We start from the raw sequence: 19,018 nt of genomic DNA, 5'->3' as shown, positions 1-19,018 counted from the left end.
CCAGTCCTTCCTGACAGTCCTTGTGGGAATTGCCCTGGCCGGCCTCCAGCAAGAGGCTGCTACCATCAATCTGGCAAGGAAAGCCCAGACCCATGACTTTCATATGCTGCATTACACTACAATGACAACAGCAGCGCCAAACAGACTCAAGTCTCGCCACCCGTACAACAAGACGGCACAAGAAGCATCCTGGAAGCAGGAGTGGGAGTCAGCCGGGCTCTCACGTATCCACCGCTACATACATCAGTGACCCAGGAGATGGTGTCATAGCGCTGTCGCCTCACAGCTAGAAGGTCCTGGGTTCCATTCCCTCCGGGGACGCTGTGGGCACTGGGGGCGTGACCTCTCCTCCGTGTCATCAGTGCCCATACCCTAGGTCGCATGTTGCATGTTCTCCCCGTGTCCCCGAGGGTAGGTACCCTCACAAAAATATGCAGTAATCCTGGTCATTATACTGCCTCCCCCTGGTCAGCCGGGGCGCCTGATGGAGGGGAAAGGAACTGGTTGGAATAACGTGTTCCTTCTACGCGATACGTCCTACCGGGGAAACTCGGTAGGACGCATGAGCATGAGCTCAGCTCTGGGCTCTCCCTAGGCTGGCAGAGGGAGTGTAGTGCCCAGGATTACTTAGACAATTGGCAATGGGTGAAAAAAAATGGTGTTGCAAAATTGAGGGATACACATTTTAGTAAAAAAAAAATAGATGGTGTCATAGGAGAAGAACTACCACGCCGGCAATGGACTGCTGAACCGTTTGCGTACTGGGGTCGGTTGCTTCAAGTCAACTATGAAGTAGAGCCTGCAGACAGCGCAGCATGTGAGTGTGGCGAGCCTGAGCAGACTGCAGTACACATAATCACCACCTGTCCCCTGTACAGACCACCTTCAGAGGGGGGCCTCTTCCAAGTTGGACCAGAAACAAGTACTTTAACACGACACTGAGTTGGACATTTGACGATGATACGAAAGAAGAAGATTCGGAAAGACCATGGAGCTGGTAGTGGACTGAGCAAGAAGAGTGCAGAGCAAGAGGATCCCAGCTCCCATCACCATTTGTGCTGAGGAGGGGGAGATGGTAGACACCTACAAGTTCCTGGGAGTACACATGAACAATTAAACTGTAATGGACTGACAACACTAAGGCACTCAACAGGAAGGGACAGAGCAAGCTGTTCTTCCTGAGGAGGCACTGGTCCTTCAACGTGTGCAACAGACTACAGCTGATGTTCTACAACACCAAAGGGAGCACCCACGATCGGGAAAATTCTCATTCTACTATGCCACCATAATGTGGAATGCCCTGAGATCATCCATTAAAGGGTGTGAATCACTGGTTTCTTTCAAAACTGGCCTGAAAAAGCATCAGAAAACTACAAGTGGAGATAGACATTCATTCCCATTGAAATGAGGGGTCATACACTGCCAGCGTTTTCCCTTTTTCTCCTCTGTAAGTATAGCTATTTGTATTTGTTGATGACCTGTATTAATGTGTTAATAGTCTATGCTCTATGTTGATGAATTGAATACATAGGACCACAATTTTGTGTTATCCTTTTAGCCTAAATGTTGTACTGTACCTCTGTGCGGTTTAAATTTTTTTTAAACAATTAAGTATTCAATAAATCTTATATAATCTTGAACCTTGTTCAGCTTTCTCTTGTGAGAAGCTCTACAAATGGGCCCAGAAGCATGGAATAGCACATCAGTAAGCCTACATATGGGGGCCATAAACAGACAAGGTTACACTATTGATGTACTATACAGTGACAGTCCAAATCATTTGGGATGGGCCATTATCATCATCACAGATGCCTAACCTCAAGTATTTTCACCTGCAAGAACAGTACAACCTAGTGGGTAAAAGATGAACTGTAGCTTGTATGTGTGTACACCTGCACATCTGCTCTTGTTTAATATGTCAATTACTTTAATCTGGTGGAATTATGTAGACCCTTTTATGTTCTAAAATCCCAACAAATAATTGCCATGCATCATTTCTCAATAGTTTTGTCTAGGGGTGTGCCGATACACTAATTTCACGAAACGATACCATACGATATTTGGCTCACAACTTCGATACGATTTCGATACGATACGATACGCACTTTTTTTATTATGAAAATATATGGAGGAGAAAAAAAGAAAATGCAAACAAATAATTCTGTTTTTGCATTATTCAGACATGCAAACTTGTAGCTTTTCAGCTACAATAGCCGTTTTGAATCCAAATAGTATGACACCTGACCCGAAAAAAAAACATGTTGTCACTCTTTTCACTTCGGGGCCGTTTGCATGCCTGATTATTATGATTGTAAAAAAAAAAAAAAAAAAATTCAAAAACGATATTTTTTTTTTCCAAAACGATACATATCGTCGCGAAAACGTATCGCGATATATCGCGGGACGATATATCGGCACACCCCTAGTTTTGTCGTGTGTTTACTTTTTATACCTTACAGTCCTGTGGCGGAATTCAGCTTCACCCAGTTGATGGCTACTCTGGTTATGAGTGCTCGGGGGGAGCAGTTAGGATTTAAGTTTCTTGCTCAGGGACACTTCCACACAGACGGCACTAGCTACCGCTGCCCAATTCCATGAGCCGTGAAGTACATTGATATTAAGAAAGGAGGGAATAGAACCAAGTGGCGGCAGCTCCCTTTAATACATGTGAATGCAGAACATTTACTCTTTTGACATTTTATTTTGCACAAACAAGGCATAAAATACAAAAGGACAAGTCAAAATGTCAGTGATGAATTAGATGAAAACATCCCATATCTCACGGTGCTCTAAATAAACAGACTTCCTTTAAAACGGTTAAGGCAACTAGGTATACAAATTTCAATCTAGACTAAAATAATATGCTAGGATAACTGATAGTGACTCAAACAGCCGACAGAAGCCACGGCCATCAGATGAAGGAGCTGCATGAAGGAACAAATGAAAACGTCCCTCGAATCATAACAATCTCACTAAGGCACAGGACTTCAATTCTATAATTTTTATCACATTTAGTGCAAAGCAAATAATAATTCTCAAGTTTGCAATTAACAATCAGTGGGTTTGACCCCCTCACCCCCAAGACAGCAAGTGAACAGTTACAACTTCCACAAAAACCTTCAAATGTAAGGAGATGGCTGTTGAGTACATGCAGAGCAGGTACATGGGAAAAGAATTATAAATACAGCAGGATTATTTTATTCTGGCACTTTCATTTCGCCACTTACACTATTTATAACCATCAACAAAAAGCCTATAGCTAACCAGTGGTATGACAATATTAACAGCAAATTTAACACCTAAAAGATCATTCAAACAAGGAGAAGCTGCATAACAATGGTTTTCCATAGAGAAACACAAACAGAAGCCAACATTGGCTTTAAAAAAATATGTAATCAACCAATTAATGTAGGTATAAAAAAAACACCCAACTATAAATAATGACAGCCCAAGTTGCCTTTTTAAACATCAACAAAAAATGGAAGTTAGTGTCACATTTCAACGGAGCATGAACTTCAGTAAAAGGTTTGGTTTCACATCATGACTACCACTGAAATGTCATGAACAACAGGTACTTGAGTAAACATGTAGAGAGCCAGCCTTCACAGTAAAATCCTCAGTATTAATTTATCCATTTGTAACTGAGCGTAAAAATGGAACCAAATGGACCCATAAATTAACACAGAGGATTTTACTGTTATGCTACTGTATATAAAGGCAACATTTCAACACACCCCTCCTGAAAACACAAGACTTATGTTTTCTTCTCCAAATGGTGCAGAACATTTGATTTTAGTGTAATTTATACGTTAATTTGTTTTTGTTAAGAGCGAGGAAGGACATGAGACATATATAAAAACACATTTACCAATATCGATTAGTACATGTGTCTGCTGTAATACTAATTTGTTTCTGTCTAACTCGGTTGAGAGCCTACATGGTAGTGTGGTTTAGATGGTAGAAAGGGGGTTGCGTGACATCAAAGTGTTAGGTGTGGGTTCAAGCAGTCATCACAACTTGATGTGCTTTTTAAATGATGTGTATTTAAAGCAATGCTTTAAAGTATGCTGACATGACAATTGCAATGTCCATGTGGTTAAAAGTTCTGTCTCAGCCAGTGTTGGGATTGTAGCTTGAGGAGGGTTGGGCATTACAGTCAAATTAAAAAGAAAATAGTTATCAATCATCAATTGTTAAGCATTTAAATAAACGTACAACCCCTGGCTGATCATACAAACTTCTGAACTGTGCAGCAGTGACAGGATATTATGATAGCAGTTACAGCCATTTTTGTAGTAGTGTAGTGTAGTGTAAATACGATTCAATGTTTTAAGGCACTTGGAGCATCAGTGAGTTGACTATTATATAAAAATAAAAAATAGGGACTGGGGTTAACTAAGTTTACTTGACCTTGTCAATGACACGTGTCAATGAAAAAAAGAACAAGGGGGCCCAGTGGGGGAATGGGGGCGGAATACGTTTCCTTTTTTTCCTTTTGAGTAGGTTAGCATTAGAACCAGTTTTGCGTCCAAAGCGGCTTTGCTGTTGGTGCAGGCGGCTGTGTATGGGAAACCTCTGAGGTCCCAATTAGGGTCCGGGGGATCCTCCTTCCTCCATGGTGGCTGGTGGGTTGGGGTCCTTGTGGAAGGAGGTCTCTTTAAAAATGAACCAGCAGTTACCTGCCCACAGGATCAGGTTAAGAAACCCAAAGATCTGCACAGAGATGATGAATTAGGTTTCACTTGAGAAAAAACAACAATTTTGCAAATCAGAACTAGGCAAACGAACTCAGGCACCGTTTAGACGACAACGGTCTCTAGAGAAAACAAAAATAAAATTTCAGATGTGCCTTCCGTTTAGACGGCAACAGCGTTTTCGGGGGTTGTAAACGCAAAAAAGTGAAACCCCCTTCCAGAGTGGAAATCTTTGAAAACGCTCCGCCTTGCGTCTCTGTGTAAATAGGCAATACAGGGGAAACCGCAAAACGCGTGTTGCCATGGCTCATGCCGCGTGCGCTATTACCCAAGACAAAAAAAGTTATAGACCTGCCATCTCCGGTTTACTTCCCATAACTGCGTGAAGTAGCATGCCGCCTTTTTAGGAGACCGGAAGCAGGTTTGAGTCTATTAATTGCAATGGAAGAGTGAACGTGAACACAGCTTCTGACCCGATCGTCACAAGCCACACAATATTCCCAAGATTTTCATACTAAAATGTTTTTTTTTAAGAGACAAATCAGGAGAAAATCTACTTTATTATCAACCTTTCTCTGTCCCAACAACACACTCTCGCGGGATCTAGCACCAGAAAACATTGGACATTTGTGAGATTTGCCTTCAGACGGCGGCGCCCACTTAGGAGACCATTTGTAGACTTTGTGTACCATTTTGCCTCTAGTGGCTCCAATTGGGGTGGCTGATCTTCCTAAATTAACCATCTTTGCTATCACATCGATGTAAACAAAAATCTGCGATAGCAAGTAGAACGGAAGTGGTTCTACGCACGCGTGACTGAGTGGTCTATCTGGCAGATACATTACACTACACAAAGCACAACTAAAAAAGGCAACAAAATAGCTGGCACTGTATCAGTCTTCAATACGCCAAATGAGTGGGTCAGGGTGGAATTATCGGTGCACATCACCTACATGCTGGAATTAAGTGTCTGTATGAAACTATCTAGTAATAAAAATGCATGCTTACCACAGAGGCATTGAGGCGTCCCATTGATGCGTGGTCGCCTGCCTCGCAGCTTAGAGTCTGGTGGCAGCCCTCGGCCAAGTGAGTTGGGTCGACGGCCCACTTGACGTCAGTCAGTCCCTTAGCCCAGGCTGATGAAGACACTAGCCACAGGAAGGCAAAGGCAGCCGTCACTACCAAGTCCTGGTGGGAAACATACAAGGAAGAGTAGGGATTTTAACAAGTACACTATTAGTAATATACGGTTAACATTTGACGTATTCATGCACTTGCTCTGAAGCCCCCAATACATCAGGCCGACACCGGCGTTGATAAGTGTCGGAAGATCTGTTGTAGTATATAGGCGGTGTGTACACAGTCGTGACGGGTCGTCAGTTGAAGTTAGTGAGGTGCTGTCCGCCGACCGAGCCAGCTAGGTCGGTTGTCAGATGTCGATAGCAACGGGTGGTGGAGATGGGAGAGAGGGGTAGAGCTCTCTGGTTGGCTGTTTAGCCTTGCAAGGAGGGAGCGGCGGGCCTTTCACAAATGCAATGGAGGTAGTGTATGTGGTAAATTAATTTGTTCTGCATACAACGCATAGATAGACAGTCTATCTATCTACAGACTATCAATCATAGATTGTATGGTAAATCGCTACAGCGCGCTGCATGTTCAAAATGCAGACAGTAAAGAGTGTGTGACTGTGCGTGTGTGTGTGTGTGTGTGTGTGTGTGGCTTCTAAATGTTTCCCATAGAAAACCTAAAGTAATGGGTTTAAAAGTTTAAAATGTTTGCAGTAATTAAACCCTTTTAACTTTAAAATCATAAACAATCACAGAGAAACGTTTTCGGTTAATGTCATGCCAGTTTGTTAATGGTATAAGGGAAACGGCAATACATTCCTAAGTATGGATTTAACTTCTTTCTCTCTCTTTTTTTTTTTTTTTTTTTAAATATATTTTTGGGGGCTTTTTATGCCTTTATTTAGAGAGGGATAGGGAAAGTAGGCTGACAGGAAATTGGGAGAGAGATGGGGGGGGGGGAGTGACACGCAGCAAAGGTCGTCGGGATCGGGAGTCGAACCCCCGACACGCTGTCAGGTGGGCATTGCAGCCTAGGGTGCCTGGACCGTCACGCTACGGCCCAGGCCAACTTCTTTCTCTTTGACATAAATCCATTCAGGACTTTTATGGCCAATAGTCCCTACTTTTAATACCCCATAAGCCCTGTTGTAGTGAACTCACAATGGTGGGGCCGCGACTGGTCTGGCGGTAAACATTCTGGTAGCCCAGGTAGAGGATCAGTGTCACCGTGCAGTAGAGGAAGCCGAACACCCCGACACACACAAAGAACTCTGCTGAGGAGGAGAAGTCACCCTGGAGGTAGGTTTTATTGCCAACAACGTCAGGACTACAAGTTAGTACCTGGTAGGGATATGCGGACAACCTGGAGGCAGAGAGAGAACACCATGAGATGTCCCATAAGAGACCTTGTGCTGGCCTCCATGCTTTCACACACTGCTTCATGTTACAGACAAGATGAAGAGTCAGAAGTGTCTCACCTGGGATACTTTTCTATCCAAATGGAGGCAAAAAGAGAGAATATATAGAACATTGAGATACTTTATTTTCCTTTCTGATGGTAGATCAACATTAAAATCATTGCATATCATCGCATCATAGTTTGCTGAGGAGTGTCAGGGCTTGGGTGAATATGTGCTGATAAGTGGATACCAAATCAGAAACCTCATCACACAATTTTAAAATACTTCCACGATACAGTCTGTGTAACGGAAGCGCTGAAAAAGACTGTAAAGCAGGCTATGTAGCATTCAAAGATTGTGGAATAGTTGTCTGGCTTGAGAGACTAACCTGTATTTAACCAGGCAAGTCATAAAGAACAAATTCATATTAACAATAACATCTTTTGTGAGGTCAATTTAAAGAAATTCTGCTACAGTGGAGAGGGACAGGATGTCACGATTTTGTGGTACACATGCAAACTAGTTGAGCCACCAGTGCATCAACCTGCCTCAACCCCCGAGTATGATGTAAGAGCAAAATGGCCACCATGTATACGTATATGATCAATGTGAGATGTAGGCTAACTGTGGTCCTTTGTTTATTGTTGTAGACACGCCATTATACACATATATATATATATATATTTATAACTGCTTTGTGTGCCATACTACTTTACCTGAATGGGTAACCAAACAGAGCCGTAGTAGTAACCACTGGAACTGTAGCTGTCGGACATTTGACTATTAAGTTTGTTGCCCCGGAGTAGCCTCCTGTGGTGGCAAAGGCGAAGATTGTGAACACCTGTAGAAAAGAGATATGGAATGAAGACAAGAGGAACAGATACAATTAGGGCAGGCAAATATATAGGAGTGGATGGGATAGAATAGAAGAGATGGGCAGACAAATGTGAACAAACTAATTTAATCTACCGTAATATTTGTTTTCCTTCTGATTTCAAACACATTTTCAAGACATTTAGAAGATAAATATCCATCGTTTATGAAAAGGCTGTTCTCAATTTGATTGTTATTTGAAGCACACTGTAAAGCAGGGGTATCACCAGTCTGAAGGTAACAGCTTGCTAGTTGAAATGGAACATCATGCCTAAACTACAAAAGGCGGTCATACAGTATATTATATTATACCATGGCTCTCCAAGTCTAAGGCACACTGCTTTGCATCGTGTCAACAACAGCCCTAGCCGTGAATTAATCAAGACATACCATGGCCCCTCGGTTATAATTGCTCACAAGTAACCAGTGCAGACCTGCAATGAGCTCACTGGAGACATCTTCCCCATTCCAAAAATAACATAGCCAGTGGTTATTCAGGTCAGTAAACAGAGGCACTGAGCAGCCAATGTGGTTTACCTACAGGAGGAAGGGCTTGTGTATGAAGTGGTCAGGTGCAACTGATATTGCACATTTAGAGGCAGTCAGAGTGTGGCAGAGTGGTGACTTGGCAAAAAAATAAAGAGTCAGGCCTTACATCCACTGGGCCAAGTTCAACAGGATATGTGCCTCTCGTCTGTACTGTGGCTAACTAGTTATTCGTGTGTAGCACTGGGAAGTGGGAAGTGGTAACACCTGATTACACAGAACTTCAATCAACGGTAGGAGCTAGTAGAAACCCCTTACTGATTAGGAAAGCCAAACAGTATTACACCTGGTTTCAGACCCCTACGACCGGTACCACCATCTTATTTTTATTGTTTTACTTGTAGTCCAACTTTCTCACACTTTCGCTCTCTATCACCCTTCTCTATACAGTTGCACCATCCAACATCCTCTTTCCACACAGGAAACTCTCCCCTCCCTAACATAGTGCAGAGAGAGCACACACAGCAAATCCTAACAGATATGGGACTGACGGACATAACAGTCAGTCAAACTTAAACCTACTGTACTTCTTTTAAGAGCTAGTGTGGGTCTGATCTATGATGCAGCATGTGGCAGGTCCCTTGTTTTGCTACATTTAATGGAATTACGCAAAACATGGAACAGTTGAAAGCTGACAATTCATTTTATTCCCTCTTTAAATAGAAAGGAGGTCCACCGTGAATTGAGCAGCCTACAATGAGTGGAACGGCTGTACGGCGCCGTCCTCATCTATTTTTTAGGGAAGACATTGAAAGCAACACTGAAACAGTGACAAAGAACAAGGGGCAGCACACTGAGCGCAGACTCACTGGGATTTCATACAGTGCCATTCTGTCAGTATGCTGGTGCCAAATTGAAGTGAAGGTGACGAAGATGCAACAGCTCTCTCAAGCCCATCTGCTTCCATCCCCTCACACCTCTTGTACCACTTGTGTTTCTCTCATCCCCCTATCTTTGCTGTGGTGGTAGAATTAGACTTGGAATGTGCCCACTACTCATGGTTAATTTTGAATGCAACAGAGCTTGCATTTACTTGCATGAAAATAGACCACTGAGTCAATAAAGTACATTACCAAAAATACACTGTAAAACAGTGGGCTTAAGTTAACAGACACATACAAAAAAAGAGTAATCTCATCATTGTTGCTTTGAATACATATGATCATTTGTGTTAAGTAAGAACTTCCCATGTCCATTTACAAATGTCCCTAAACAAAAATCAACCAGTCTGGTCTGAGGGTAATTTGTACAACAATAGGGCTGTTTGATATGGAGCAAAACCAAATTAGAAGTCACAGTGGATTAACAAATAGCCTAGTCTTCTGATTCTGTACCACAACAAGCAAGCAATGTATGTTGTATCAAACGGACCCCCTGAGTAGATCCTTCTTCCAAAGAAAAGCATCTGATCAAGGCGTGCAATGTGTGCTACTTTGTTACTTCCTCTCAAGAATAATGTCCTTTGTCTTACACACCCACATCTGCTGAAGCGCATTCCCACATGATCAGGATCCACATAATCGTTCAACACGTGTAGCAGAAAAAGACAGGCGGGCGGAGAGGTGAACAACCTACACACAATGCAGTACCAACAGATAAGTAATGCGGTATCAACAGCTAAGTCATGCAGAACCATGTTAAAGAGAGCAGTTTATATCAGGTCTGCAAAAAAACACCACAATGCAAAAAGGAACATACATTCACATGTGGGCAGACACAGACAAACAAATTAAATATTGCATCCATTTAGTAAGCTGCTAGTCCACTCAACATTTCAGGGAATGAGTTTCATATTTCAGGTGTCTGGAGCTCAACAACATTTCTCAGCTTTCATCTGAGCCCCAGCTGACCCAACATTCACATCATTTCCCACCCTAGCCACTAGCTAGCCTCTGAGACCACCCCAAATAAACACTCATGCCAGGGCGGTGGTTCCCCTGGCCCGACCTCCAGTACCAAGTACACACCCAGCATTCCCACTGACTAGCTGAGGCATTCCACTACTACCTAAGCTACTCTATTCAGAGAGGACCAGCAAATGTAGTCAAACGTCTCTCATAAATGACAAATCCTAAATTTTAGATGGTAAATATTACACCCACACACAAACAAACTACTCTTATAGCATCATCACTTGTGACTGGTATGGCGTTTCCCCCCTCTGTGGGTAAACACCAGTAAACAACATCCACCTGTCAGACTGAAAAAATGCACTGACTGGATAGTGTCCATGCTTTCAGCCTGTTGCAAGCAGTTCCATGTTTGACATTTGATAATATCAATTGTAAACATCTTCTTTCAGAGTTCAAAGTGTGAGTGAGTAGTACCGTATGTGTGTGTGTACAGTGGGGTGCAGACTGCAGAGGTCTGGGTTTTTGTTAGCGATGAGAACAACTCAGACCATAATTCCTGTTTGACTTCATCCAACACAATCTTGTATACTTTAATGCTACGTGTATTAACTGACCATGGCCCTCCTCAGGGCAGTTATCCAGAGAATGCTGTGCTGAGCAGTCAGCAGAATTTACAGCAAGGTTCCGTGGAAATAGCCCCTCCTGAACTCCCCTTCAACCCCTGCCTGCATTTTGGTAGTCCACTAACCAGTCCAACATGTGATAACAGGACGTGGAAATGTAATGAAAATGAGTCATCGCCATGTAGAATTGTGAGCTACTCCTTTTGCTCTGTCAGCTTTGTACAGGGCTGGAGAGTAATTTCCTGGAATACATTTCCACACTTGCATACAAAGCAGGAGGAAAGCAAGCTGGTGTGCCTGACTGGTGTACTCAAACACCACAACATTAAAGATAAGGTCTATGTTAATTACCCATTGAACCGTTCAACATGTACACACCTTAAATACACAGACAGCACTGCCTGCGTCACCTGACAAGTCAGCCTTAACAGATCACTAAATGTAGAATATTTACCTACATTACATACATAGACATCACAGAAATGTGGTTGTTTGGGTGCCAGAACTATACTTTTTTTAATCCTCATCTACCTATCTTATACACACACACTGAAGAACACATAGATGGTCACTGCAGAAATACATAGAGCTTGTTACCAGGCTATTTGTGTTACGGCAGCTGCCATTCCTCAAAATGGCCAGACAGACCTGCTGTCAAAAGTACAGCGTCACACATACGCTTTTTGATATTGGTCAAATACAGTTGCCAACTTGCCATGTGCTTGAATTCTACAAAAAGCATCTAAGAATATTTACAAATAGTCCTGGTGTGGTCAATGCTGATTATCAGTAGGTTGTTGTTTCCCTTTTAACAACAGTATAATATTTGGAAATTCTCCATAGATTAATTAAACCAAGAGGATTAACATGTTCTTTTGTGTGCTGTGTAGTAACAAAACTAAGCTAATTCTCTTTCAGAAAACAAAACAAATGTTGCTTTGCTATTGTGTGCACCAGCCCCTAGCCCACTACGTGTACTGTACTGTACTGTAATGTAGATACAGTTTAACTCAAGGAACTGGGCTAAAGTTGTCTAGGTTTGTAATCAACACGAGATTAAAAGTGAGATGTTGAAAGATTAAACAGGGCAATCTGTTGAATCTTGTAGTTATGTTTTAGCCCTGACTTTTTTCGTATCCATGATATGCAAATGTCAAAATCGATAAAATACATCTATGATAGTCTTGATCCTGATAGGCTAGTTAAGTTCATGCAGGAAAAACATTGTCCCTCATTTATTGGTCTCTAGAAATTCAAATCACGTTACTTACTGGACTGGAGATGAGAAGTTACCATTATAATAGCAGATCAAACATGATACAAATTAAACGATTAAACGATTAAAACACAGAGAAAATAAAGGTCTTACCCATTCTAAGACACGAATAAATCCCAGCGGTTCTTTTACAGGTCCCAGATCGAGAGAAAATCCTCCCACCAGTTTCTGAGGACGAAAACCAGAGAGCTTGAATCAGGACAGAGTGAAGAATTTATCGAACAAGCTAAACCTCATAACACACTACTGCTAACAAGCCACATTTGCTACCTGTTTGTCACCTTGTAGCTAACTGGCCCTGCCCTTGTTAGCTAGACTGCTAGCGACATGCTAACGTTAGCTGGGATGTTGAACTAACACACGTACCTGGACGAGATCCATTGTAAACTTGCAGTAACTAAACAGAACGTTAATTGCTCACTTCTTGCGACTTTTAAAGGAACTGAACGTAACGTTTCTCGGTTTGCTAGTCGTCCCTAGACTCCTTACAACCAGTAGCACCAGGGACTGCTACTACTGCTGCTGCTAGTACTACTACTACTGCTGTCAAACTTTGTCAACTCGCCGTTTGCGTCACGGCCACGGCCGTCATGTGACACCATGCACCATGCAGCCCCAGTGTGCATGCGGTGACAGGTTCCCAAGATATACATTATATCTCGGACTCCCATTTGATGGGCTACGACATTTTACATTTAATTGTTGTGTGTTTGTATGTTATTTATTTATTTATTTTAATATAATTTTGATTTGCATTATTTTATTTTTATATCTCCACGACCCCAATCTAGGCTATACGCAGTAAAATCGTCATTGGTTAAAGGTGTTGCAAGTATTTATTACAATTTTTGTTGTTAAAAGTAAGTATTAAAATAGCCTTTAGCCATGGATGGTAACCGCCCAACTCACTCCAAATCCAACTCACTCCAAATCGCGCCCAACTCACTCCAGACATCTCACTCCACACACTTGCCCAACTCACTCCACACACTTGCCCAACTCACTCCACACACTTGCCCAACTCACTCCACACACTTGCCCAACTCACTCCAAAAATTATTATTGAGTACAATATTGAGGAATTAAGTACAATATTGAGGAATTTGTTACTTTTAACTCTATTCTGTTTTAGGCTTGGTTAAAGTTTTAAATGTCTCTACAAAACAACTTAATGGTTCTGGGGGGGGGGGGGGGGGGGGGGGGCTCGCTGGCCACTTTGGCACTTGGAGTCCAGTGTTTGTTAGATGTCTTATTCTATTGTTGGTCAAATCAAGAGGTGTTGTTATATTCCTCGTTAAGGTTTTGGCCCTCCTCCACTGAGTTCACCCGCATAATCACCCTCCACCCAGGTTAGGGTTAGGGTTTAGGGTTAGGGTTAGGGTTAGAATGTAAGAGTCTCCACCGATTCAACACACACACACACACACACACACACACACACACACACACACACACACACACACACACACACACACACACACACACACACACACACACACACACACTATAATATTATAATTTATAGCTGCAAAGTAACTAGTAAAACAAATACATTTAGTGGAGTAAAAAAACAATATGTGGATCCAATATGTAGTGGAGTAGAGGTAAAACCATTGGAAGTTGGGAATACTCAAATAACGCACAAATACCCAACATTGTACATAAGTACAGTACTTAAGTTAATGTACTTAGTTACTTTACACCACTGACACATTGAACCAATATTACACTGGTGACATTGCATGGAGTGAGTTGGGTTTGGTCCTGGAGTGAGTTGGCTATGGTCCTGGAGGGAGTTGGTCTTTGGTCCTGGAGGGAGTTGTCCCAGCCCTGGAGTGAGTTGGGCGAGCCCTGGAGTGAGTTGGGCAAATATTTCTTAAGTCTTCATGGAGTGAGTTGGATTTGGAGTGAGTTGGGCGGTATTCCCATGGATCATACGACGGCCGTCATGGATGAACTTCAACCTGGTGTTTGCACTTTCTCCATTTACGGCCCGTACATCTACATAAACGTTCAAATTTCAAATATAAAGTGCTTACCTCATGACCACAGATGTTACAATTCTGTCCGGGTCCTCAAAAGTACCCGTATCTTCCGTATTGACCAATACAAATCATTTTAATCCGATCGGTGACCATTTTCTCCATATGCTTTGAACGACGTGGCCCTATCGGTTGGGAGGTGTATTGCACTCTGATACATTATAACTCTATGAGAAAATGGCTTTAAATGCTTTTTATTGAACAATACGGAAGATACGGGTACTTCTGAGGGCCCGTACACAATTGTAACATCCGTGGACGTTTTGTTTTAAACCAAAATATCACTTATGTTGTAGGTGAACCTTTAAATTCAAGATTCAAGATATTTAATTTGTCAGAACTGTCACTCACTCAAGTAAATTAACTCTGATATTGAAGAAATCGAACCAATTGGACTCATGAAGGTCCAAATTCCAATGCATTAAGAAGATTTCAAGCGAAGAGCAAGGTTTTGGCCTCTTCTAACTAGATGGCCAGGTAACCAGAACGCTCGCCGCTCGCCCTAAAACACAATTGCCCCCATTTTTTTTCAGAACGCTCGTCCCCAGCGAGGCGGACCACTCGGCCTGCTTGGTGAGAACAGACTACACCACATACAATTAAGTTAGGAAGCAGTTAGGCAAAAAACAAATACAGCAACGGAGGTGCGCCGTTCACAACGTTCGACACGGCGACTCGCTCGCCGATGCCTCTCGTGGCTCAAGTCAGCTTCAGCCGACTCAGCGCTGTCCAAGTTACAGCGACAAGGATAGGCACAGAATCGTAAATCATGGGGTGAGTGGACTTTGGTGGCCAGAAATACATGGGTCTGACCGTTCCGAGGTCGCCGGATTTGACCCGGGCGAGCATGTTTTGGGGCGAGCGTTCTTGTATTCGATGGCCGTTGTCATCTTAGAAAAGATGGAAGTCCAGCCCTGGCCCTTGTGAGGTCCTTGCCCTTGTCCTTGCCCTAACCATAGCCACACCAAACCAAACACATAATTATAGCAAAACCAAAATGTCCTAACCTTAATTCAATTAATTCGATCCTTTCTAGTATCCATATAACAACGCCACTGAACAGGCACCACAACCAACTATTTGGAGTCACTGGCCCAAATGCAGCAACAAGGTCACAATCCCCTGCTGACTTTGACAGGTATTCGTTGTTTCATGTGGATGTGCCAACATGAAGTTAACCGTACAGGATGTTGCAGGCGTTGTAAAAAGGGTCTATTGTGTTTATCTCACTCCCAACTCGTCAAATACGTCTGCTTCCTCAAGTGCATCAGGTGTCACTTTCCAATGCCGTGAATGCCCTCTCGTGTCTCTATTACTTCCTCATAAGCGTGTCTTCTCCATTTCAGCATCAGTGATCAAGGTTGTGGGCTGTTGAAGTTATCTGTTTTCATCCAGATAAGGGCACTGTTCAGGCAGCAGGGAGTTGATGGTGTGTTAGAGACGCTAGGGGCGGAGTCCAAGGAGAAGCTAGGGGATGGAGGAGGCCCTGTCAGACACACTGCAAGTGAAAGTTTTTCCTCAGATGCTGGCCAAGCAATTGCTAGTGGGCTCATACTGTGCCTCTTCCAATCAGGGCAGACTGGTTCACCCGAAGACCTCCAAAGAGAACCAGGACAAGCTGTCAAAGCTACTCCAAGTTCCCCTAGTGGCTGGGTACAGTTCAGAGGTAGTGAGGTGATCGCTGTAGGCATGGTGGTCAATAACTGGTCACTGGTATGTATTCTGCAGCATGGACACCGCCAACATAGAGCCTATGGTTATGCAATACCCGTGGTTGTCAGTGTACCCGTTGTACCCATCTGTGTCACTTTGATGCCCATATGTGGGGATCTCTGTATATGTCTGTCCATGTCCCTTTTATGCCCATATATGTAATTAGATCTCTGATGTCATCAGTATATGACCATAAATGGGCATGCCTATATATGGGCATATCAGTCGGATAGGTGGTTCTGGATAACCGTATCTCTGTATATGCCCATATATGGGCATATTGATTAGAACAGCGGTTCTGGACAATCCCCAATCCGGCCGACTTCACGCCGGGCACTGCACTCCCTTGGGTCCTGGCAATAGCTATGGGCGATACGTGTGCTGAGTTTGAATCTCGAGATGCCCAAAGGACAGATTCGACACAAGGCTGACGTTTAGAATGATTCTACATTTCTCTACTCTGGTCCATGTTTGTTGATATCAGGTTGCTATGGTTACCCAGTTTCGTCGATAAGAGTACTTGGAGGTCAGTCTCATGTTATGGACTTACATATTTGGACAAGACTGACATGACACCCCTTGTTTGGGCAACTCCATTTAGGCAAGACTGGCAGAGCTCCATATTTGGGCATAGCTGACATCATAGTGACATCATGATGATGCGCTTCAAGACAGATTGAAACCGAACACACAAAGCGAAAAGTGCATAATCGTCACTGGATACAAGGGAGAGTTGATTTAGTGTTCCACTGGTTGTCACAATATCTACGAGGTACACTACAGTTTCCCAGTCAACCAAGTGAAGTCAATCTTTCGTAGACCCTCTGTAGGTAAGCTTCCGCATTGAAGATTAAAAATGAAAGATATTAAAGCCGAACCGGATGATTTTGTTGAATTCGAAGAAAATCATCTGGCTCAACAACAAATCATCCAGAATGTCAATATGATCTCTGGCTCTGTTAGTGGAGAAACAGAAACAGGAGAATCATTTCAACCTGACACCTCAATGAGTGAACAGAATGAGAATGGCCCCTCGTCTGTTGAGGTGAGCCCATCAATGGAGGAACATGATGGCTTGGAAATAGGATCTGATGGAAAATATAAGTGTTCCCATTGCAATTACTCCAAGCAACGAGGGATGGCTCGACTAATGGAGCACATCCGCACCCACACAGGACACAAACCCTATCGTTGTCAATTATGCCCGTTTACCTCCGCTTATAAGCGCAGCTTGGAAACTCACGTGCGTACACACACTGGAGAGAAACCCTTCAAGTGTGACAGGTGCTCCTTCCGATGCAGTGACCGCAGTAATCTCTGTCACCACCGCCGCCGCCACAAGCTTCAGTCCATGGAGAAGAGGACGGAGTCCCTGGAGTCTCTCAACAACTTCCGCTCCACGCTGATGGTGGTGCCAAAGTCAGATTACCTGAATGACGTCTCTCCTCGTGAGCTGAACATGGCCAAGGCCCATGACAATAGTTTAAGTGACAGCAATGAGTACAAACTTGGGGCAGGGCGGCTCAGCTTTGAATACAATGCACAAACTCTCACTCTCTCAAGTATTTGCAACAGCCAGCTTAGCACACCTGCTGCTGCTGCCCTCAACACACAAGAGCAACAGCAACGGCAAAAATGCTACAACTGTGATATCGAATTTTCAGATAGCATTTTTTATACGATTCATATGGGCTGCCATAACTATGAACACCCATTCCAGTGCAACATCTGTGGTTGGATATGCAGAGACAAGTACGACTTTGCATGCCACTTTGCTAGTGGACAACATAAAAGATGACTCTCCATAAGCATAGACTGATGATTACAGTACATACAAATGTGTTACGTTGCCTTATTTCAGTTCTACTTTCCGAGCACACACATCCTTGTACTCTTATTATCAGGATATTTCTCCCTAGGTCATCCTCAGACAATCCCTTCTGTGGCGTCTCCAGTCCTCTCGATCCTCCATACCTGGCTTACATACTTTCCTCCCCTGAATCTTTCAACGTTGGGTAGGTGTGGGACGCCCTTGTGATCGATGCCTGTGTGTTGGTTCCGACAGCACAAGTTTGCTGGCTGGGAGATCCTATGTCTCCTGGCTCGCTGACAACAAACTACTGTATCATTACACCTGGGTAAAACCGAATCCATTCTCTTTGGGTCTAGTGTTAACCTTAGCAAGGCTGAGAGCCTCACACAATCAAAGCGGGTGATGATGTTATCACAAGAAAGGAGGAAATTACCTACCTGGGTTCCATCTTGGAGGCAAACCTCTCCGGTGATAAAATGGCAGAAAGAGTCATCAAAAAGGTCAATCAAAGAACACGTTTTCTGTATAGGATTTCCTCTCTAGTCAGTATGAATATCTTGAGGATTCTTACAGGGGCCCTCATCCAAGGTCATTTCGACAATGCGTGCTCCTCATAGTATCACAACACCACTAAGGCCTTAAAAATAAGGCTCCAGACATCCTTGGCCTCAAACATACAACCCATCTAACCCCTGCTCATTATGCTAGGGTTGGGTGGCTCAGGGTTGAGGATAGAGTACAGTACTCCAATGTACCTGTCTAAATACTTCAAAAACGTAAATGAAGTCCACAATCACAACACCAGAGGCAGCTCCACTGATCATTTTCAACCCAGATTTGGCACAAACAAGGGAATGAACTTATTCTCATGTTATGCAACAAAAATGCGGAATGCCCTACCAAAAGGAGTAAAGGAGTGTAAAACCCTACTCACTTTCAAAACTGCCCTAAAAAGCACCTTCAGGAGGCTGCAATTCCAAACTGGCCCCTGTCAAAGTCTTAACCTAAAAAATAAATGCCAAAAACCTGAAAATCTTGTTTGAAATGACTAAGCCTGCCTACCGATTACGTCACTGGGTAGGAAGGTTTCTGAACTGTCCACATCCCTCCTCTGAGTG

General features: G+C 43.2%; 2 protein-coding genes across 2 annotated transcripts; one reads left to right on the top strand and one right to left on the bottom strand.

The window, feature by feature from the left end:
- Positions 1-2,643: 2,643 nt before the first annotated feature.
- Positions 2,644-12,882, bottom strand: sypl2a (synaptophysin-like 2a). The gene is made up of 6 exons (XM_084062876.1): positions 12,699-12,882; positions 12,426-12,500; positions 7,878-8,002; positions 6,923-7,124; positions 5,703-5,882; positions 2,644-4,713 (listed from the first exon to the last, which is right to left on the bottom strand). The coding sequence occupies exons 1-6, from the start codon at positions 12,711-12,713 to the stop codon at positions 4,588-4,590; spliced, it is 723 nt and encodes a 240-aa protein (XP_083919002.1). The 5' UTR covers positions 12,714-12,882; the 3' UTR covers positions 2,644-4,587.
- A 2,261-nt stretch (positions 12,883-15,143) lies between these two features.
- On the top strand, positions 15,144-17,885 carry LOC311048547 (zinc finger protein Pegasus-like; the record flags this gene model as incomplete). The annotated part of the gene is made up of 4 exons (XM_084061805.1): positions 15,144-15,148; positions 15,721-15,862; positions 15,948-16,027; positions 17,051-17,885. The coding sequence occupies 4 exons, from the start codon at positions 15,144-15,146 to the stop codon at positions 17,883-17,885; spliced, it is 1,062 nt and encodes a 353-aa protein (XP_083917931.1).
- Positions 17,886-19,018: the final 1,133 nt, after the last annotated feature.

Source organism: Gymnoscopelus microlampas, assembly GCF_963454915.1.
Source record: "Gymnoscopelus microlampas genome assembly, chromosome: 7".
NCBI lineage: Eukaryota > Metazoa > Chordata > Actinopteri > Myctophiformes > Myctophidae > Gymnoscopelus > Gymnoscopelus microlampas.
The sequence above is the reverse complement of the archived record's forward strand: the minus strand, read 5'-3'. Positions and strand labels throughout refer to the sequence as shown.